Source organism: Neomonachus schauinslandi, chromosome 4 (assembly GCF_002201575.2).
Source record: "Neomonachus schauinslandi chromosome 4, ASM220157v2, whole genome shotgun sequence".
Classification (NCBI taxonomy): domain Eukaryota; kingdom Metazoa; phylum Chordata; class Mammalia; order Carnivora; family Phocidae; genus Neomonachus; species Neomonachus schauinslandi.
This window is the reverse complement of record NC_058406.1, coordinates 178,997,543-179,020,063: the sequence shown is the minus strand read 5'-3', so window position 1 is coordinate 179,020,063 and position 22,521 is coordinate 178,997,543. Positions and strand designations below refer to the sequence as shown.

The 22,521-nt window shown below is 47.7% G+C and overlaps 1 protein-coding gene across 1 annotated transcript in view; it reads right to left on the bottom strand.

The window, feature by feature from the left end:
* TG (thyroglobulin) overlaps positions 1-22,521 on the bottom strand; it is a 239,796-nt gene that overhangs the window by 130,641 nt on the left and 86,634 nt on the right. Inside the window, exons 30-35 of the mRNA XM_021688468.1 lie at positions 21,513-21,650; positions 20,314-20,490; positions 18,885-18,996; positions 16,941-17,020; positions 15,662-15,805; positions 8,880-8,942 (exon numbers count right to left, since the gene is read on the bottom strand). Coding sequence (XP_021544143.1) covers positions 8,880-8,942; positions 15,662-15,805; positions 16,941-17,020; positions 18,885-18,996; positions 20,314-20,490; positions 21,513-21,650 — 714 coding nt within the window. The remainder of the gene's footprint in view (positions 1-8,879; positions 8,943-15,661; positions 15,806-16,940; positions 17,021-18,884; positions 18,997-20,313; positions 20,491-21,512; positions 21,651-22,521) is intronic.

Sequence of the window (22,521 nt, the reverse complement as noted above, 5' to 3'; positions counted from 1 at the left end):
CCCTCTCACCTCCTAGACTTTGCACCCATGGGAGGGAAGGTGACTGCTTCCATCATAAATCAAATCCAGTTCCTCCAAGGAGGTCAGGGAATTCAGCAGAGACTCAACAGTGGGGAAGAATAAATGAGGAATGACCAAAGGATCATTAAAATGAAACAAAGCTTTATATAGCATTAGGCACTTATAACACAGTATTACTATTTTTAATCAACAGTTAATATTATTATAATCTATGAAACTAAAGGAAATCTACCACTGTCGATGGATTGCATTCAGGGATGGTTTAACTTATAGTCAGCTACATAGAATGACTTGAGGGGCTCTAGGAAAGGTAACCTGTTTAAAATATTTCCTCCAAATACTTGTTAAATGGTCTGAGAAATAAAAGTTTTCTGGTTTATCCACTTGTTAAAATGTGAAAAGTCTTGTGTAAAATATCATATTGACATAATATCAATCATTTTCACCTTAGTTTTAATATTTTGTTAACTCCATTAGGTTTGACAAGAGTTCTCAAGCAGAGCACTAGGAAATGAAACAGTAAACAAACAAGGTGCTTCTAATCCATGACGGTTAGCTAACCAAGGCTGATTTGGGGGTGGGCCCTGCCTTGGGATGGAAGTTCCATAGGGGAGGCATGATGCTGAGGAGCATGAAATTGTGAGTTTCCCAGAGTGGGCTGAAGGCCAGGAATAGGGAGGGAAAGAACATCGAGTGGAATCAAAAGTCAGTTCCCTCCACTTCACAGTTTCCATTGGGGTCATTTTTTATCATGTGGTATCTGACTGATTCCAGGCTAAAAAAACACCTCCTATAGCTAAGCAAGAAACCTGAGAAAAATCTTTAAAGCTAAAGCCAAAACGACCAAACCCAAAAGGTAGCTCCTAGTTCGCATATTTTCTTCTTGACTCTATCTCCCTTAAATTTGATTGAGCGAATCCTTGATGGGTGAGGTGCAAAACTCGTCCTATCTGAGGAGGAAGTTTCTGAGGAAAATCCTAAGTCTTCTCCATCCCCTAAGATCTAACAAGGGCTCAAGACCCAATCATTCAGCAAACATTAATCAAGTGTCTCCCAGGCTTACTATGGACAGCTGCACAGGTTGTACACTATACAATTGCAGGGACAGCATTCATACATACTACCTGTGAAAGGGATTCCTTCGAACTGGCAATGCTTGACCTAATTTAGCTATTTCAACAAAGCCAAACGTCAGCAGACACTGGATGAAGCAATTTTACATATATCTCTTTCAAGCTTGACAACACCTCTTTGAAGTAGGCATCTCATCTCCATTTTACAGGTAAGGCAGCTGAGACTCAGAAAAGTTCTTGAAATTGATCAAGGTCATACAACTAAGGAGTGGCGAAGGAAGGGTTCCCATCTTCCAATACCCCACCACCCTTTATTCATTTATTCTTTCTGCCAACAAACATTAATTGAATCACTATTAGCTTTAAATAGTAACCTAGAGCAAATGGAATATACACATATTCAACCTAACAATTATAAAGGAAATAATATCGAGCATCTACTGTAGACCGGACACTGTGCTTCGTGTGAAGGATCAAGCCATAAGTTACAAATTCCATTTCTCGGAGCACAAAATCTAGCAAGCAAGAAGCAGTACACTCATTCATTCAGTAAATACTTCGTAGTACTAAGTACCAGGCAAACTTCTAGGGGCTAAGACTATAGCAGCGAATAGACAGATGAAGCCCCAGCCCTGTGCAGCTTCCCTTCTGGAGGAAGGGCAGACAAATATTCGAGAAGTAAACAGGTGAGAAGATTTCACAGCAGACAACAAAGCAGGGTGGGGGGTGGAGAGTCAGAGGTGACGTTAGCTCAGAGCAGAGGGCAAACAGACCCCGGAGAGGTGCACTAGGAGGCACATTCCCTGTTGTCCTTCCACCTGCCATTGCTGTGATCCCATTTTACCAGCTGTGTCCTTGTGCTTCTTGGCCCCTGGGTCTCAGAGGAGAGGTCGGGGGTTGGGGGGGCTGCTAGTTGTGAGGCTGTGCCCAGAGCGGGCTCGGCACCGCTGATTGCAGCTGCCCGGGCAGTGCGGTCCCCTGTAGCACAGGAGCATCCCGGCTGCACGTCCTGCTCAGAGAGGGGAGCTGGCGGGATCCGAGACCCATCCCCGCACAGCTGTTCTCATGGGGTCACTGCACACTGTGCCCTGTGAGCTCCTCAGCAGGGCGCACACGCACGCAAACTCTGTGCATATTTGGAAAGGAGATGTGAGTTTTACACAAGCTGTTGGAGTCGGTGCCTGTTCACCTGGGCCTTCCAGCCCAAGGACCAAAAGGATTAAGAAATGGCCCTTGTCTGGGTTACTGTGTCACCAGTCTAGTGGCTCAATGGGAAGACGACGATGCACCTGCGCCGTCTTTGGTAGCGCCTGCCGCGCCCTCAAGCATGCCCCCGATGAGACTATTAAAGCCAGCCGCCCCTGGGGTGCACGCTGTGACCTCAGGAACGAGCCTGTCTGCCCAGCCACCGGGAGTGCTGCTGGCCCCTCCAGAAGGTCATGCCCACATCAATGTGTGACCAATGTGAGGGTACAGACATTTTGAAGGTCATCCCAGCATCCCGGAAACCTGAGACCACACTGCAGGTCACCTTCTCCCCTGGCCAGTCCTGCACCTTCTCTTTCCCCCTCCCACCCCTGCAGGTACCATTCCCTAAACAAGGACTTGCACACCAAACCCCTTCAGAGTCTGATTCCTGAGGAACTCAACCGACTACAGTCAGCACATTTAGTGGGGAGACTGGGTTTGAATTCAGATTGGTTTTGAATCCAAGCTCTATCATTTACTAATTGTGTGACCTTGGACCTCTCTGACCCTTCGCTTCCAAATCTGTAAAATGGACATAATCATGCACATCTCATAGGGCAGTTGTGAGGGTTAAAATACGGAAAGCACTTAGCACAGTGACTGACATAATATCCCAATAAGTAGGGATTTTTTAAAAGGGGCCCCTTGAGTGGCTCAGCCGGTTGAGATCCGACTCTCAATTTTGGTTCAGGTCATGATCTCAGGGATGTGGGATGGAGCCCTGCATTGGGCTCCACTCAGCAAGGAGTCTGCTCTCTCCATATGCCCCTCCCCCTGCATGCGCTCCCTCCCTCCCTCTGTGTGTGTGTGTATGTGTGTGTAACATAATATAATTGTATATTATATATAAAATTTTATAGCTTTGCCCGTTAAGCCAGTTAAAGGCTGTGACTTAGCAGAGCCATTTTCTCTCTCGTTTCCTCTTCCATGAAAAGATGGGTTTGGACTTGTGAATTATCACTGACATTTCTTAAATACTCACTTAATCAGGTTCTGTGCAGAGCATTGTACTTTACTTATTCTTCCACATGAGCCTCCTACAATCATCTATCTTATTTTCTACCATCATCCCCATTTCAAAGAGGCAAGCGGAGGCATCACAAGGCTGAGAAATACGGCCCCGGACCTCAGTGGCTGAGAGCTGGAATAGGACTAGAAGTTGGGTGGACAGACTTCAAAGCCCGTGGCTGCACCATGTCCCATTGCTTCCCACAATTAGATAATGGGCACGTTCCTGGCCAGCACTGACATTTTTTGGGATCATACGACTCTCTGGCTTAATGGAAAACATTTGCAGAAATGATCAACTGAATTCCATCAACCCACTGGCACAGCTGATGGGAAAGGACAGAGACAAGGCGGACAAAGTTGATGGACCATAACTGCGTGGCCCAAAAGACTGGTTGTGCAGCTGCTTCCATCACCTGGACTTTAGGCTGTGGCTATCCCTGAGCTCCAGCCGGCAGTGAGGAGAGGCACTGGAAAGCTGGCCAGGGCCCACCAGAAGGAGGCATGTGTCTCAGCACCACCTTGCACCCTCCCAGCCGCAGGGTCACTCACAGCCCTCCGCACCTGCTGCTCCCAGGGGGCTCATGCTCAAGGGCTGGAGCATTTCCTAAGGGGCATTTTGAAGTGTCAGGTGAAATGAACTTAGAATGCAGATACATATTTCCAAAGACTCGTACTCTGTGTTTTCCTCTGGTTTGCAATCCAAAGACTCTGTGTTTGGGCGTGCAGGAGACGGGGAGACAGTCGTCATCCTACAGCAGGCTTCAACGTCTGAGCAGACGATTCCTGCTAACCCCGAGCATCCTCTCTGGATTGGTTGTTGTGGGACTTTTAAGAAGCAATGGACGCTTTCTCTTATAAAGAAATGACATCTTTACTGTTTTACTTGTTTTAAAAAATGTACAAATTTTTCCCCAAAGAGTAAAATGGTACTCTATACACAGATGACACAACTGTCCCCATTTTCTCAAAATCGAGCTTGTCCATTGGCCAAAGCATCCTGCTCACAGCCCCAAAGGAGAGCCTTCAAACAGTTTGAAAGCTCAGTGTGCAACTATGTAAAGCCCTTCAGGGATGTGTGGGACCCAAAGACCTCTATTTCTTGGCCCCTGTCCCCCACCCAGCCTCTCCCTGCCCCTTGCTGGCCCTGGGATCCTGAAGGACTTGTAACTCCCTGCATATGCGGGGCCAGTGCACACCCTGGCCTTCTCTTCGTGCACCTCCCTTACCCAGGATGCTTCCTATTCCCACCTTGGCATCTGGCAAATGCTCTATCCTTCTTTATGATCCAGTGTGGTCATGATGCACCTGTGGTGTTTGCCCTGCCTGTCTGCGGTGAATTTGGGGATGCTTCCTGAGGCCCCACTGTGGTAAGTGGCCCATCTCCTTCAATTTTGACTTCCTGTGCCTTTCTCCTGACTAGAAGGCAGGCTCCTATCTTTGCAGTCAAGATTTCTGACCTCCATACAGTGCCTTTTCTGGAATTTAAGTGAAAATTCAGAATCCATTACCCAAAAAGTGGCTGAGATACATATAGTCACTGAATTGAACCACACTGAAGTGAAAGATGAGCTGTTTTTCCCTAAAATATTTCTCTAACTTGCCCACCCTAGAGCTCGCTGCCACTTTCCTCCTCACCCACCCCCAAGAAGAGATCTTACCAAGGTCGATTGCCACACCCAATACCAAGTCTCCTGCCAGCTCCACGCTCAAGTGCAAGCTTTTCTGTACTGCTCATCTGTCTCACCTCACCACATGGACATGTCTCCAATGTCTGAATGCCCCAGCCTGTTTCGTGCCCTTGGGCCTTTGCACACACAACCCATTCTCTCTGAAGGAAAGGCTTTCTGAAACTTGGCCAGTTGACAAACTCCTGCCATCTTCAAACCAGCTTGTGTGTTAGAAACCTCCCTGGTGCTCTAGTACATGGTATGTACCCCAGACAGATGTGTGAGAGTTCAGAAGTCACCTTCACCCTCACACCATCCCCACTGACCAATTGGTGTCTCAGAATCCCCTCTTCAAAGAGGCTTTGAATGGGTGGCTGAATAACGCTGACTCGTCACAAGAAACAAGGCCAAGCATTAGATGTCCAGACAAGTCTAGGACTAGAAGTCTATCTCTGTCACCCTTTCCAGAAACTGAAACTAACCAGATATTCTTATCTAACTCAGAGGGGGGCCAAATGCATGGGGGTTCAAATCCCAGGTGTTAATTTAACCTCTGGGACACTCCGCTCCCTTATTTGAAAGACAGAACTTACTACCATCTAAACTTCTTAGGAGCATTAAATAATTTGTAAAATGTTTGGTGCTTAGTGAATATTTCCTTTTCTCCCAGAACAGAAAGTGCATAAAGATGAGCATTTTACATATACATGGTGCTTACACATGTGTGCACACACACACCCTTACGCACACACAATCCATGTCAGAATCATGTTGACATACTCCCCTGATGCCCACCAGGGGAACACGCCCAGACTCCTAATTCCAATTTGAGAACTCTAAGCACAGATGGAATGCGAGCTCTGACATCCCTCCCTCCTCCAAATCCCACTCGTCAAAATCACACTTGTTTAAAAATACTGTGACACGTCACTCTGCCTTGGAAAGCTCCACTCAGATCCCCAGCCTGCATGCGTGAAGGGGGAAGCGAAATTCTACCTCCTTTTCTTTCTTGTGTTGGTCATTCAAGTGCCAGGAACACAAATTATCACAAAGCCAGAGTGGAGGCACTCTCGTCACCTAGAGGCAGCCGTGCTCTGATTTGCTCATATCGCACAGTATGCATTTGACATTCAGAGTGGGAAACCAACTCTTGCTAGCCAGGATGCCTCTGGGAACAACTGCTGGAGACCAGTTTGGCAACACAAACCTAGAGTCTTAAAATACAAAATTGTCAAACCCAGTCATTGTGCTTTGGAGAATGTGCTCCCGGGAAGTAACCTAGACGTTGGGAAGAGCTTTATGTACTCAGGGATTCATTTTGGTATTTCCATAATGGTGAAGAGTCATAAACAATCAAGTATCCAAAAATAGAGGAATGAGTTAGTAAAGGGCAGTGTGTCTACCTGGTGGAGTAATACAGAAACCATTGCCGGTAACACTGACCTGTCTTTACCTGCTTCTTCCTCACCAGACGGGGAGCATCGTGATGGTAGGAATGTGGACAGAGGAATGAATGAATGAATGAATGAATGAATGAATGAATGAATGAACATATACATGCATGAACGAGCATATGCATGCATGAATGCATGACTTAGAGAGATCTGTAACAATTTGGAAATACACACACAATGCTCTATTAGATAAAAACAAAAGAGTAACATTGTAGGGAGATTACAACTGCTTCAAACCACAGAATAAGCCTAAAGAGATTAGAAGCAAATAAAACAATGTTTGAACCGACATTACTTCTATGTAACTCTGTGATTTTTTTCTCTATATTCCTGCATTGTTTGAATTTTCTATAACTAATTGATATTAAAAGAAGACCTGTCTCCTGAGATTTATGTGAAGATCAAATGCTTAGTGCAGTGCTGAGGACAAAATGGAGCCTTCACCAAATGCTGAGAAGTTTCAAAAAAGACTATATTCTCACATCTAATTAAATGCAGCACATTTCTCTTCTCTCCCTCCTACAAAATGAAGTAAAGGGATTTAAAACGACTAAACCCGCAAAAGATAACACACAAAAGCAAGAATGAGCAAACAGCAGATAAAGGAACTGAACACATTTTTCAATGAGGAGAAGAGGGAGGTGTGTTGACGGACATGTCAGCGAGGAGGAGTTAATACTCTGGGTGCCTGCAGAGCAGAGTACGGACTGACCTGCCTGCTCCACGGGCACCCCAGGAAGCCCAAGAAGGTACCATGGAAGGCAGGGGTGGAACATGGGGCTGAAACAGAACGGTCAGCCGCCCACACACAGGGATTGCTAATGGGAACAGGAGATCGCTCTTGCACTTCCGGGCTCCCCAGTGAGCCCTATGTACGTGAATGGAATAAGTAATGCTCTTGTTTCGACCTCAAGTCTTGACATTACTACGTGTTGCAAATGAAGGGGAACACTGGAAAGGGTGATAAAAGAGAACCCCAAGTCTTCCCCCATTCAAGGCAGGAACTCAACAGTCGCTTCCAAGACGGACAAATCAAGGAAATAGCAGGATCCCTGTGTTATTTAGAAACGGAGAGGCCAGAATGAGAAAAACTAGCTGTAAGAGTTAAATGTGGTAGCCTCTGGAAGCAGAAATGGCAGGGGGTAGAGGTGAGGCAAGGAACCAGTTGGGTTTTTTTAAAACCATAAATCTTTGGGGACAATTTGATTATTCCAGTTGCTTTTACATTATCTTGATAAAAGTCGGTATCAACCTTGACCAGAGTCTGGCTGGGATGTATATTCGCTGCTTGGCCTTGGGTGTGTTAACCAACCCTAAGCCCCCCCATCCACCATCCATGACTTGGCAAATGGTGACTCCCACCTCCCAGCATTTCAAAAAGCTGCCACCAGATCATACACATATGGTGCTTGCACCCAAAATCCTAAACATAAAGTCTTCAAGTGTTTAGACACAGATATAATTCTGTATAGAATGTGCAGGAAAAAATACCCATGTGTGCATATATTCTCCAAAGTTAGCTCTTTGAACTGGGTGGAAGAAACTCACAACCCGGGTTGTTGAGGATGTTTGTACTTTTAGCCACAGCCTTGGCCAAATGATTCCCTCCTACACAAGCTATATTCTGTCTCTTCAGCCAGGACTATAATGACAGATTATAGTCTGGAGCACCGCAGACATCATGTCACAGGACAGGAATTAATGTTGTCGCTTGGGCCCTTGCAGTCATTTCCTGACTTAGGGAAGGCAGAATAAGGATGTGCGTCGAGGCCCACGCTCGCCTACCCTGCACCCAGCTCACCCCCCTCCAGAACCGGCCCAGTGCGCCCCACCGCCCCGCACTTCCTGCTGCCTCGTGACCAGACAGGATATGCAGTGATGGGGCTGTGCGCCATGTGCAGGCCGGGGCGGCAGCTTCAGTCCGGGCCATGCTCCCCGGCATGGTGCCCTGCTTCAGATGGCCCCGTGCCACCCAGTGGGCTGAGGGCTGAGAGCCCCCTCTCCTCTGCATTAAGAAATAGCTAGTTTTACCCTTTGGGGCCCTAAGTGCCACCATTCTCAACATTGCCCCAGGACAGTACAGGTCTAGTCATTCTTGGACCGGGGGAGAACAATCCTTGGAATGAAAAGTGCAGGAACCAGACGAAACCCTCCTCTGCTTCCAGTGGATTGCACTACTCAGCCAAGGCATTGATTCTCTGGGAGCCGGTTTTCTCATCTGTGAAATGGGCGTGGTGCTGGCATTGCCCTATCTATGCTTGTGTGCGGTTGACAGGAGCTTGAATTAATGAAGGCGAGAGGGCCGTGCGAGCTATCCCCCACTGGGCAAAACTAAAGGGAAGAGGAGGAGAAGGGAGAGTGAGGTGGCTCTCTCATCAGAGGGGTGGAAAAGACCATGTGCTTACCTTTCTCCGGGAGGGAAGGCAGAACCACCGAGGGGCAAAAACTGGGAGCATCATTCTGAGCAACTGAAAAGAAGAAGAGGCAGCCTTTTAGCTCCCCTACACCCTCAAAGGCATTAACAGGGGTTCATGGTGGTGATGGCGAAATTGGACCTGGAAGGCAGGCAGGCTGTCACCCTGAATAGGTCAGGATGGCCTAGGTTGGGATGAGGTGACAATCACATCTCAGTGGCTTAAAACCACCACCATGCAGGAGAGTCTGTCCCTCACACCCAGTGTCCACTGCAGGTGGGCTGGGGCTTGGCTCTGTGTCATCCGCCCCGGGGCCCCACGTGGAGCAGGGCTCCACCATGCCCCTGGCTTCCACAACACTGCAGCAGGGAAAGAGAACACAGCAAACTTCGCTCTTGCTCTATGGCTTCTGCCTACAAGGGACACACCTCATGTGCACACACGTCACTGACCAAAGCTAGCAGCGAGGCTGGGGGTGAGCAGGTGCAGTCCTGCCATGTTCCAGGGATAGGTGGGGGATAGCACACATGCTGATGGCCATCACTTTCTGACTCTGTTCACTTGGGTAAGGCACTTAACCCCTCTGAGCCTATTTCTGCATGTGCATGATGAGGATAATACAATCTACCTTGAGAATGACCTTGGGATGACAGGAGACTATGCAGTGCCAGGCACGGGGTAGGAGCTCAGTAAGTGGTGGGTATTCGTGGTGCGCAGCATGGCGGGGTGGACAGAGCATGGACTTGGAGCACAGACAGACCTGACCTGAATCTCCGTGTACCACTTAGAAACAGTGTGGAGGGACAAGTCATCTGCCTTTTCTAGATCTAGTTTCAGCATTGACAAAAGGAGGATGTTGTAAAAAATTAAATGAGAAACCAGGCGTACTGAGTAGGTGATCCATAAGTGCTAACTATCTTCTTCCCCTCACTCTCCCCGTACTGAACAGATCTAAGCTCCATCAGTATTTTCTCCCAGTGGCCCAAACTAAGGAGTGCACACAGAATCTCCTCGCTCGCCCAGCTGCAGGGGGCATGGTCAGCAGTCAAGGGCGGAGCTCTGGGGTTAGCTGCCCAGGGCAACATCGGCTTGGACGCTTCCCTCTGTGTGACCTTGACAAGTTATCTCACCTCCCTATTCTCAGTGTCCTTGTCGGTAAAATAGAGGTTGCAACAATATGTATGTCAGACCTGTAAGGTTTAGATGAGTTGCTATGTGTAAAGCTTTGGCTTACAGTAGGCACTCAATAAATGCTGGCCGTTATTAGCTCTTGACATTGCCCTTCCACAGTGACACACTTTGCCACGTTGTGTCCGTTGTCCTCATCTGCCTCCACGACAAGCCTCAGATTAGAGTCATGCTCTATTCTGGCCCCTACAGGGCCGCCCCTCCGCTGCCTTCTTCACTTTGGTCAGGTGAGCTATGACCCAGCCTTTCTCAGTTCTAGAACCTCCAGTTGTACTGTATTTTTTTTTTTTTTCATGGCTCCACCTGCCTGGAAACACCTGCTCCCTCCAGGCATCATTCTAAGGCTCTGGTTCCCAGACTTGGTAGCAACACCGAGCCGGCCCCACCCCCACAGTGTCTGATTCAGCAGGTCCTGGATGGGGCCTGTGATCTGGCATCTCTAACAAGTGATCAGGTGATGCTGGCCCAAGGACACACTTTGGGAACGACTGAGCTCTGTTTTCGGTCAACCAACATTCTGTGAGCTCCTCAGGCGACATTCAGAACTACTAACCACCGTCATGCGCCGTTACACCCAGCGGGCCAGCTTGGTTTGTTTGTTGAAATATTTGTCTTTCCTGGAAGAGAGTGGTTCTCAGAGCAAAGGTCCTGAGAGTTAGTGCAGTCTTCAGAGAACAATTAGACCATCTGTATCAAGGGCATCAAATGTTCCCACCCTTGGACTCAGTTGCTCTGTTTCTGGAAATGCATCTTGAAATTCAAAGTAAGGGCAGCCTGCAAAGGAGACATTTATGCAAGTGTGTTGTATTATATTGTGTTGTGCTGTGTCGTGTTGTAGTGTAAAGAATGCCTATGGTATACATATAGTACGCAGTGTATTTTATTGTACTAACGGATCACTGGAAACTATATAAACGTCTCACATCACAGAAGCCTTCGGTGAGTCAGAGCTCATTCTGGGGAGCCCTGCCATGCAGCTCATCTCAGCAGAGAATGGGTCACGTGACTCCGCTGCCGTTGCTTTCCTTACCTTTTCTCACCTCCTGGCAGTACTTCGTAATAGGGTTGTGCCTTTGGGATGAGGCAGAGAGCAAGTCGGTAGCCTACAATCGCCGTGGTGGGGACATTTACACCATGACAAGTGGCATCCGCCATGAATCAGGGCTTCCCCTCACCCTTGCCACCTGTGAAACACTGGCCAGCACAGCACAGAACGGGGGTGACAACAGGCCCTGCCTCATCGGGTTGCTTGGGGACTAAAGAAGATGTTGCTGCAAAATGCCAGCCCGGTGCCTAGAGGCAGCTTGGTGCTGAGTACCAGGCAGCAGCTGGGGGCAGGAGGCGAGTGAGGATGAAGAGTGAACCGTTGTGTACCCCACCTACATGTCTAATTATGCCTTCGACGAGGACTGCACAGAGGCATAATTAGAAGGGCTTTTCATTTCCTTCCCAGGTTATGTTCCTATATCTAGAATTGCTACAAGGTCCAAGTGCATTTGCTTAGCAGAGGGCAGGAACCATGTGGCTTTGATTGTTTTTTGTTTTTTTTTTTTTTAGAAGCGACATTTGACTTTATAAACAAACCAGAGACCCTGCCCCACTTGCAGGCCATGCACAGCTGCAGAAAGAATGGGCAGCCCTAGTTGTCTTCAAAGAGCAAAAGGAAGGTACCAATGCCCCAGAGGCCCGCCCCTTCCAGAAAACCCTGGGCCCTGGGGCTCTGCCTGACCACAGAGCAGGGCCCCACGACTCCCACCCTGGATGCTAAGAATGCTTGCTCTCTGGGTCCTACTGCCGGGAAGGGGCTGCAAACAGCCTCATTTGCATACACAGTTGCTCAGCATGAGCCTCAGCTCTGAGCTGACACATGGAACTTTCTGTTCACTGTGGACAGCAAAATCAGATAGGGCATTGCCGTGGGCTCTCTGGGGTCCGCTCTTGGCGCTCCCTGCTCCCGGGTCCCAGGAGGCTAAGCTCTGGCCTTTGCTCTGCGAGCAGCCTGGTTCAGACTGCCCCATTACCTGTGAGCAGGTCTCTGAAGGCCTGAGGGCTGTGAGGGCCAGACCATGGCGCACCCCGCCTCCACGGCCTGCTGCCTGTCCCCACACGGCGGCCACCGCTCCCTTCAGCCAGCTCTCCGTCATCTACATCCAGACTTGCCCTGGAACCTCTTTTGCATAACCCTTCCTGTGCTCCAGAAGCACCCCCCGCTCCCCAGGTGGATCCCGCCACAGGAACACTGGCCACATCCCTGAGTAGCTCTCTGATTACACAGAGAGTAATTATCTCCTCACGAGGGGAGAGGAATGGAGCCAACTTCACAGGGGGTACTAAATTCGTACAGGGGGAAAAGCACTCTAGAGTTGGTTGTGACATACAGTTAGGGCTGAAGAGATGTTCCGTTTCTCTCACATCTGCCTCCTCAGCCCAGTTAATCCCTCTGCAGGCAGCACCTTCTGCCTCTCATGTTCCCACAGCGTTTGACGTGCGGTAGGAACTCAGTGAGTATCACTTCCTTTCTCCTTCCTCGGGGCTAGTTCTTCAGAAACGGGACCCATGTTATGCTTCTTGTCTCTGGCTCTCAGCCTGGAGCCTGATCAGGGCCCTGTGGTAAACGCTCAGTATAAATGTCAATACACCAAATGGCCAAGCCATGGTTCAGAATCAAGGGCAAGGTCTATTAGGGAAATTCCTGCAAAGAATTTTTCTGTAAAAACTAATGCTTCGTGTGCCAGGACTGACAGAGAGGGGAAGATTGGAGTCCCAGGCACCCTTCAAGGCACAGGCAGGCAAATGACAGAGCCAGAACTCAGACCTAGTTCCTTGTGACTGACTCAGTCTTTATGGAATATAGTTGGGTGAATAAGACACGATTCCTGTGTGACCTGGGGCAAGTGACTTAACCTCCCTGGACCTCCCTTTCCTCATCTAACAGTGGTTGTGAGGATTAGACGAGCTAATGCTTCTGAATGTTTTATCCAGCCAGCCATACCAGAAGAGTCCAATGAATGCAGGCTGGATTGGTAACACCAGAGTCCCTGGGCACGGTCCATGCTCAGTCAGTGTCCACAGAAAGAGAGTACCACTGGGAATTCTTAATCCCCTGGCCTGGAGTTTCTGGACAGAACTCTGAGTCCCCAGCCTGACCCCACAAAATATATATTGGAAAAACCTAGTGGTCTGTGCCGTCAGATGAAAAGAAACAGAACAGATGGAACGAGTCGGGACAATGAGCACCTTGTGTTCTTTGCCTTGCCAACTCCTGCCATGATGTTGTAACACTCTGGTCTGATTCCCATGATCTTTCTGAACAAATGACTTATTTCTTAAGCTTCTTTTTACCCAACTCTTCCCTGAGCAATATGAAGACAGAAAATGACAGTTTTCAGTCTTTGGTGGGATGAGGAAATGGGAAGAGGGATGGGAAGAGAGACGGGGCAGGGAGGTTTTGGAGGGTAAGAGTTCTGTTTTGAAGCCCCCACAATACCCATAGCTAGCCTCGGGTCTCCTGCTGGGCCACCATACTCAGCAGGCACTCACTTCTCCCCCACCCCTGTGAGTTAGTGAAAGCCTATATGGCACATTCTTCTCTAAATAGAAACCCAGTGAGGCTCTTTCATCATACAACCCTAATGTCTTTCCTAAAATAAATCAAGATGTTAAAATAAAATTAAAAGCATAACCCTAACCCTGAGTGAATTCAGATCAAGGATCAGTCACAGGATGCTCAAGGTAGACATCAGCAGGGAAGATTCCATTCAGCCTGCTAATAATTAACTTGAAATAAATCTCACCTGAAGCCAAAGAATGCCTCTGGGATTAGTAGGCTCATGAACAAGGACCAAGAGCCAGATTCCACCAAGGAGCCCACCCCTGGCCCCTCAAGTTGGATATGGCTCTGGAACCAGAGGCCAAACCACTGACTGTTTTGGTCTGTTAGCTTATTAGTCAGTTTTATTTTACTTTTTTCAATGTATTAGTCAATTGCTTATTAGTTAATTGAGTTAGGAGAAAACCAGTCAAAGGGTCAGGACACTTTCCCATCTGATCATTCATGGGATATCGAAGATCTGCCAGGCAACATGGAAACAGAGGAAAGTTAAGTTTGGGGTTGTGAGCTCTGGGCTTGCAACCTGACTCTTACTGTGTGGTTTGGTTGAGTAGCTTCAACTTTCTATGCCATCATCTCTTCATCTCGAAAAGGAGGAAATAATGCCTACTCCACAGGCCGTCATGCTTAGCGAATTATACACCCATGTAGAAACCCCAGCACGAGTAGGGACACATCACACATGTGGACACACAGCAGATGCATGAGTCATATCGGTTCTCCTCTCCTTCCCTCCTTTGGGCAACGTGTTGTGTTGGGAGATGTGAAAAGTGCAGAGATCAAAGTTATGGATCTCTAAGTTTCCTTCAAGCCAGACATCCCATGACTCTCATTTCCAGGGCAGGTGCCCCAGCAGGGCCAGCATCTGTCCTATCATCAACTCTGAAACTAAGGAGGAAGCCACTAGTAGGAGAGAGTGGAGATAATGAACCTCAGCTCAGCCTCTTCAATGGACACCTACTCAGACAGGGTTTTCAATCTTTTTGTATCTGAGACATCTTTATGAACTTGCTTCTGGGACACAAGGGGAGGATGACCAGTCTCCATGCAGCTCCCCACTGTTCCTCAAGTGTACCCATACCCATACACACTGGAGGGTAGGAGCCGATAGGACCGGAGTGAGTCTCCCTCATGGTTTTACCAATGGAGAAATGGAGGAAAAGGAAGACTTTTCCAAAGACAAACCTACAGTAGATGGCAGATCTGGGAAGATACTACTATCTCTTCATTTGAGTACAGGAGCTTCTCCATCACACCATGCAGACCATTCATTCATTCATTCATTCACCAATTTCAAATTGAGCTCCTAAAATGTGCTGGCATATAATCAGCACATATGTGTGAAGTACCCACACTGACACAACACTGCCTTGACCCTGACATCCCAACTCCACGTATGTTGTCAAATATACATTGGTGCCCCCTTCTCCCTCCCTGAAACTGTCATGTGTCCCATTATCCTGATTAACTGACGAGTTTCAAAAAACTAGGGACCTTGGCAGAGGGCACAGCTGTTGGTTTCCCCTGGCCAGCAGCACCATCTTAACTATACTTTGGGGACCCTCCTCTCCCTCAGTGCATCCAATCTTGCTGGGACTGTCACCCAAGCCTCCCCACCCTCCCTCTGGCAGTGGGAGAATGCATAGCCCAACCTGGGCCAAACTCTCTCCCTTGAATTTAAAGCTTGACTATAATCACCAAAACCTGATGTTGGAGACGTGTCCATCCCTTCCTGCTGAATACATTCATGTCACTGACCTAGTGAGACCTAGTGAGTCATCTTTCCTTTGAGTCTATGAGCAGACTTTTCTAATAAATTCCTTTCCTGCTTACATTGAATAGAGTCAGTTTCTGTCACTTGTACCCAATGAATGCCACCTAATCTACTTCCCAGCCCAAGGACGTCATCCTAGTATGTGGTTGGGAAATGGATGACTAAAGATGGCCACACAGCTGTTTGGGACGGGTCACTCACCAGGTTTCTGGTACCATCCAAAGGGATAGGTGCGGACCTCCGTGTCAGAGGAGCCACACTCCAAAATGCGCCAGGCTCCTCCGTTTTCCTCAGTGCATGTCTGAAGTCCCAGGCTGTTCAGAGTTAGGCATGTCACCTCTCCTCCTGGAGCAAAGAGGAATCAGGATGAGGAAAACGATCATGATGGAAGATTGTATCTGAATGAGAGAAATTCTGCAAACTCATTCCCCAGTAGATATTTGGGGTACTCTACTGCATTCCAGGCGGGATCTTAGCCACTGATGAAAAATGTTGGACTGCAATGAGCTTCTGGTCTAAGAGCACAGGGTTGGAGGCAGCTAGTCCTCCTGGGGCACCTGTCACGTGCCCAGGATTGTGCTGGGGCTCTGTTTGCATCGTATCACTTGACCCTCACGCAACAGCATGAGGGGGATAGCATATGTATTCCTATTTGCAGATGAGGGATGCTGAGGCTCTTTGATTAAGTGGCTGTTCCAAGATCTCACCCCTAGGAAGTGACTGAATCAAGTTTTCAACTCAGGTCATAGGGATGGATCCAGAGTTCATCCCACCCAGCTGCCTGAGCGGAGTCTTAGATGAGACAGGAGTATGGAAGGAGGCCATTTCAGCCGGGCAGAAGTGCTGTGGAAAGGTGCCCAGCTAGTGGGCCAGGAGCTATCCCAGCTATCCCAGTGATTAGCAACCCCTCCTCTCCCTGCCCCCACTTCCCATCTGTGAACAAGGATCACACCCAACCCCCCCTTACAGCACAAGAAGACCAGAGGTGTGAGCATGCTCTTCAGGCTGCAAAGAGCTGCACACAGGCAGGTAGAATTATTATCACTATTACCTTTTTTTTTTTTTAATTTTATTTATTTATTTGACAGAGAGAGACAGCGAGAGAGAGAACACAAGCAGGGGGAGTGGGAGAGGGAGAAGCAGGCTTCCCGCCGAGCAGGGATCCCGATGTGGGGCTCGATCCCAGGACCCCGGGATCATGACCTGAGCCAAAGGCAGACGCTTAACGACTGAGCCACCCAGGCGCTCAAAGGAGAAATTCTTTTTTTTTTTTTTTTTTTAGATTTTATTTATTTATTTGACAGAGAGAGAGAGACAGCGAGAGAGGGAACACAAGCAGGGGGAGTGGGAGAGGGAGAAGCAGGCTTCCCGCGGAGCAGGGAGCCCGATGCGGGGCTCAATCCCAGGACCCTGGGATCATGACCTGAGCCAAAGGCAGATGCTTAACGACTGAGCCACCCAGGCGCCCCATCACTATTACCTTTTAACTGGGAAACATTGAGAAAGCCAAAGCTGGTGCAGCACGGGTCGGCATCACACAGCTGTTCACATTCGAAGAAGCTGGCGTGAGAACAGAAAGAGAGGGCAAGAGGATATGTGCGGGTGGCCCATGGCCTACTGAGTTACGGTCATTCTTACTTCTAGCGGCTCCTTTCTTCATGATTACCGAAAGTGGGAGTGCTTTGGCCAGTACGCATGAGTGGATTCCTAGCTTTGAAGTTCCTTCTGAAAACAGAATTCGATTCTTTCCTCCTTCATTTCTTGGTTCATTCATCCATCAAGCATTTATTCTCTGCCTGTTATGTGCCAGTCTCTAAGCCAAGCTCACCTAGCATCCTGAATATGCCCCTACAATCCTTTCAGATTGGGAGAAAGTCCAGCTTTGGGCTCTGGGAAAGGGAAGAGGTGGTAGGGAAGGCGTATTCAGAAATGGGGGATTCCATGGGCATATGGCTGGAGTGATCCAGCCAGGTGTCTGTTGGCAAATACCTGCACTTGTCCCCTGACCCAGCCTCCTTCCATGTCCGTTCTGCAATGTCGGCTAATCACACTCCAAGAGTGTGTTTGCTGGGTCAGCACATCCAGGTCCCGTCCCAGGACCTACTTTCCTTAATAACTCGGTGTGGCTGCTAGACCCCAACCTCAGCTTCTAGGACCAGTCTTGGAGAAACGTAGTGGCTCCAAGCCAGTGCTCCTGGACTCAGTTCTAACTTCTCTCACCCTGATCGAATGTCCCAGTTCTGATCATATCACCCATTCCTGACTCCTGAGAGCTCACTCAACCCCTCAGCTCCTTTTCGGGGTGGGGACCCTGCCTCGTTCTTGCCATTCTCCTGCCCTGTCTTAGGAGGCCCTGAACCCAAGTCACATCCCAGTGGATAAAGCCTCCATGTCCTGGGCAGTTTTTTCCAGTGCTGACTGCATCTCTGCCCTGATGCCTGTGGACCACTTGCCCCATGGTTCCCTCTCCCAGAGTCCTGCCCATCCGCCCACCGGCCCACCCATCACTTTGGTCTCCTTCCTTGGAAGCCCAATGCTAAACTCCAGCCTGGATGAGGTGCTTTCCCATGGAACCACCTTTCTCTGAGTCCCCAGCACCAGGATCAGGCCGATCCCCGGTTCCACCCCTCCTTCTCTAACCCTGTCCCATCATCACAGGTGGTGCCCCGCCAAATCTCAAGACAGTCTATCCTGTAGCATCTTTTTAAGTTCATTTTCAGAAGTAGATCTTCAACACTAGCAACATGACACGGTTTCATAAATCAACAACACTTCATAGACCAATAGATTATAGACCAATGACTCTCGAATTCTAAAGTAGAAAAGAATCACCAGGAGGAGAGTCTTACTGAAAATTCAGATTCTTGAGTCCCATCCCAGGAAATGCTGATTCAGTAAGTCCAGGGAAGGAACCAGGAATGTGGTTTGTAAAAAGTCCTCTTGGTGATTCTGATGGGTGAGATCCATAGACTGGGCTGACAGAAATGTCACTTTCAATTAAAACATCTAAATCACAGGTAACTAGCTAAATATAACATATTTTTAAAAATAATAAGTCAAATTAAAAGTCCTTATAAGTTTGTGATCCTGTTAAAAGTTCAACCGGTTCTCCAGATTCTGCATACAGCACAGTAAGTCTTGGCTGATCCAGTTAATTACAGTGCTTGATAATTGTTACTAACTAATAAGACATGGGTCAGTGTTTCCCTTATGTGTCAGCTTGACATTCAGGGCTAAATTTTGTGTTTCGTATCAGTAACTTAGCCACGGTTTTTAGGTATGGTCACCTCCTCATGACCTTTTCACTCTTTGCTTTGGGTTTGCAGTTTTTTAGGTGTGTGCCTTTAACTTAGATTAAGTCACTGTCTTTATGGACGTAGAAAAATCTTAATAATAAATACTTGAAGGGACGGATAAAGCTTACCCATTGGAAATGGATTTTTCAGACATGGGCACTTTGTTTCTAATGGAAATCCCCGTCAGTGTTTGGAATGGCAAGCGAGTGTAGAAGTTCTTCACTTTATCTCTCAGTAAAACTACACAGGGGGAAGAAAGAAATTATATTATTTAGGGAGAAATTTATTGTATCCATGAAAATATGAGGATAAGGGTGTACGCATCAGATTGAGAGCTTCCAATTAAAGATGGCATATTAAACTCACACACTTCTGCTCTCCTCCCAAATCTCACTAAAATAACAGTAAGGGGAATCTTGTAAAGGCTCACACCCACAAGGATAAAGAAAATAGAAGAAGGTATGGAGCAATGAAGTTCTGGAATCTAGAAAGCACACAGAGGAGTAAGAATTTGACTTTGTAGAACTAAGAAAGCTGAATTCTCAACTTTTCTGTGGGAAGAAGAAGAAACAACCCTATCCACCTTCTGGAATCCCCAAAAGTTTAAGTATTGGCATCATTGGGATGAAGGTGGACTAAACCAGGATAGGCTGGACATCTCTTTAAGAAGCAATGGGGTCTCCAGATGGCTTCTTCTTTTTTGCATAGTGGATGAGTGCCCTCTCCCCACCATAGAAGAAGGTGGAAGGTTTATTCTCTGGAGAGGACAAAAAAGAGAGGATCTCTTGGGTGCACCAAGTGGAGTTGATGGTGGGAGTCATACACTGAAACTAGGGGATTCTTTCGAGTTCATCCACATGATGAAGGTTGAGACTTTCATCTTCCAATCTTATTTGGCATCCAAACCAATTACAGCCAGGTTCATGACACCAGGCCAGATATTATAAGATTCCTGCACAGGAAGGACCTAAAAATAATGACCTAAGGGACTCCGCAAAGGGTGACTGAACTAGATTATCCTACAGGGAAACATCAAGTCAGCAAGCTCTCACCACATACTCCAAGTCTCCCAATCAGCTTCTGGACACTTTTCTTATATTTGAGTGTAAAATCAAGGGTCACCAGATATCTGAGAATATCCAGCACAGATAAAACAGTAAATGAAGAATGATAACATCTTGAAAGAAATGGAGGCTGCACAAGGGGAAAAAGACACTCCCCCCCCCCAAAAAAAAACAGTGTCATTAATGTCCTCTGAGGAAACAAATCAACTGCAATCTTGTTAAAGCCACTGTTGGTATTTTCTGTAATATAGAGCCAAATGGAATTTTAACTGATAAGTGCATTAACAGTGGCTTTTATTAAGGAGTGGGAGTGCAGAACAGGATTATTCTCTATCGTCAGCTTCATGTGTTTCTAAATGGTTTCACATTGCTACAAGGATCATGAGTAACTTTAATTTTAAAAAGAAGAATAAGCTAATCTGGATATTTCTAAAACCACAGAACCAGGAGCCCACTGGAAATGCAGTTTGTGCAGATCCCACCAAGCACTCACCTTTCTTCCGGAACAGGGTCTTTGGCCTGTGGGGTAGGATCAGTCTGCAGCCCTTGGGATTGGACTCCATGACATCGTCACACACCTGGGCCTCTGGGTAGAGAGTGCAGGTGAAATACAAGGGTGCACTGTCTTTTATCTCCACCAGCTGACAGAAAGAGGGCTCTTGGATACAGCCTGCAGGCAAGAGAGCAATGGGTTTTAGTCCTTGGGAGGCCTGCAGGAAAGGAAACTTCATAGGACCTACCGGGAAGAAATGCCTGGTAGGGATTCCTCCTTGGAGGACAGAGGCCCAGGACAGTTGAGAATACCAAGTCTGGAAGCACCGCCCCCCAAAAAAATACTGGGATTCTGCTAGCTGGGGAGAGGATTGTGCATCAAACAGCAAGTCCATGTGGCTCTGAATAAAGGCAAAGTCTAAGAAGGTGAAGAGTGAGCTGCACACACAGAAATACAGGAGGAGACAAGGCAAAATTCCATTGGATCTACCCAGGACCATCTCAGGGGCAGTTGGGATCTTCAGGCCAGAGGCCACAGGACTGTAAAAACTTTGTGAACTCTGTGAATGATCTCCCCTGCTCCCACTCCCATGTCAGACTTTTCCACTGGTATATGGTAGCTTCCTCACAGGGAGAGGTCATAGTTAATTCATCTTCTTTTGTTTTCTCATCCCCAAGGTCAAACACAAAGTTTAGAACATAGCATGTGCTAAACATAGCACATGCCTATTGGGTAAAGGATGGATGGATAGATGGATGGATGGATGGATGGATGGATGGATGGATGATGGATAAATGAATGGATGGGTGGGTGGATGAATGGATGAATGGATGGATGGACGGATGGATGGATGATGGATGGATGGATGGATGAATGGATGGATGGAAGGATGGATGATGGATGAATGTATGGATAGATCAATAGATGGATGGATGGATGGATGGATGGATGGATGGATGGATGGATGAGTGGATGATAGGTTCTGGGAATAGAGTAGAGATGATCTATACTATAAGCTTCTTGAAGATATAGGTTATGTCTTACCTTTCTCCTGTATTATTGATGGTATAATACTGAAGTGATCCCTGAGTTATACTATTGAGTTTCACCATATCTATTTATCAAGAATTGTTAAACTGGGTCTGTGTTGCCTGACCAGAGGATCTAGAAGAGGAAGGATGAGGTCTGAGGATACTTACGAGACAGGCACCACAGGTTTGCCTGCTGAGGTGAAAACAAGTGTTTGAAAAGCCATTGCTGCTGGATGGGCAGGGATCGGTTTCCATTGACAATGACCTGGTTAAGGTCCACAGGGGAGAAAAGTTCTGTCGTCAAATCTAAAGAAGAAGGAGAGAGTCAACTTCCTGTGCTTTATCTCTACGATGAGTCTCTCTCTGTCCCCCACCTCTTACCCCCAACTGTGTGTGTGTGTCTCTCTCTCTCACACACACACACACAGACACACACGCACACACTTGTTTTTAGGCTGTGTGAAGTCAGGGCAGGTCTGGAGGCCATAGGGCCGGGAGTCTAGCCAGGCAGGAAGGGTTCAGAAGGTTTCAAAAGGTCCTAAAAATTATAGAGTTGCAAAATCTTAGAATCTTAGTTTGGAAGAAACCTTGGGAGCCATTTGGTTCAACTTTTCACCCAAGGCAGGACTTTCTCCCACAGGATATCTGGCCAATGCCCCCAGAGCCCTAAGTGACGTGTCTGGGCTGACCACAGCACCCCACTCCACCATTAGGAAGTTGTGAGGTCAAATCCATCACTTTGAACCACTGCTGCTCCTATCTTTTGAAGCCACCAGAAGTCCTATCTCTCTCCCAAATGGCAGACTTCATCTGTGTGACAACTTTCAACTCTGCTCTGCCCCACCTGAAAGCTCCAACTTGACTATCCCTTAGTCTCTCCTTGTATCTTCATGTGCCATGATCGCTGGCTGAAGGCTCTTTCTGGGTGCCCTGCTGCCCACAGGACAGAAGTCCAAGCTTTCTTCTTGGTCCAAGCTCTACCTGAATTTTAAGCTTTATTTCCAGTTGCCTCAACTTACACTCCCGAAGCCTTGCCACACTGCTTGCTGCCCCAGGACTGTTGTCCATGCTCACCCCCTTCCTCACCTACCTAGTCCTCCTATACTTCAGGGCCAATGCTGTTCCCTCTGGCTCTGATGTTCTGTAGCTCTATAAAGAGGCTCACCAGTGCTGAGGG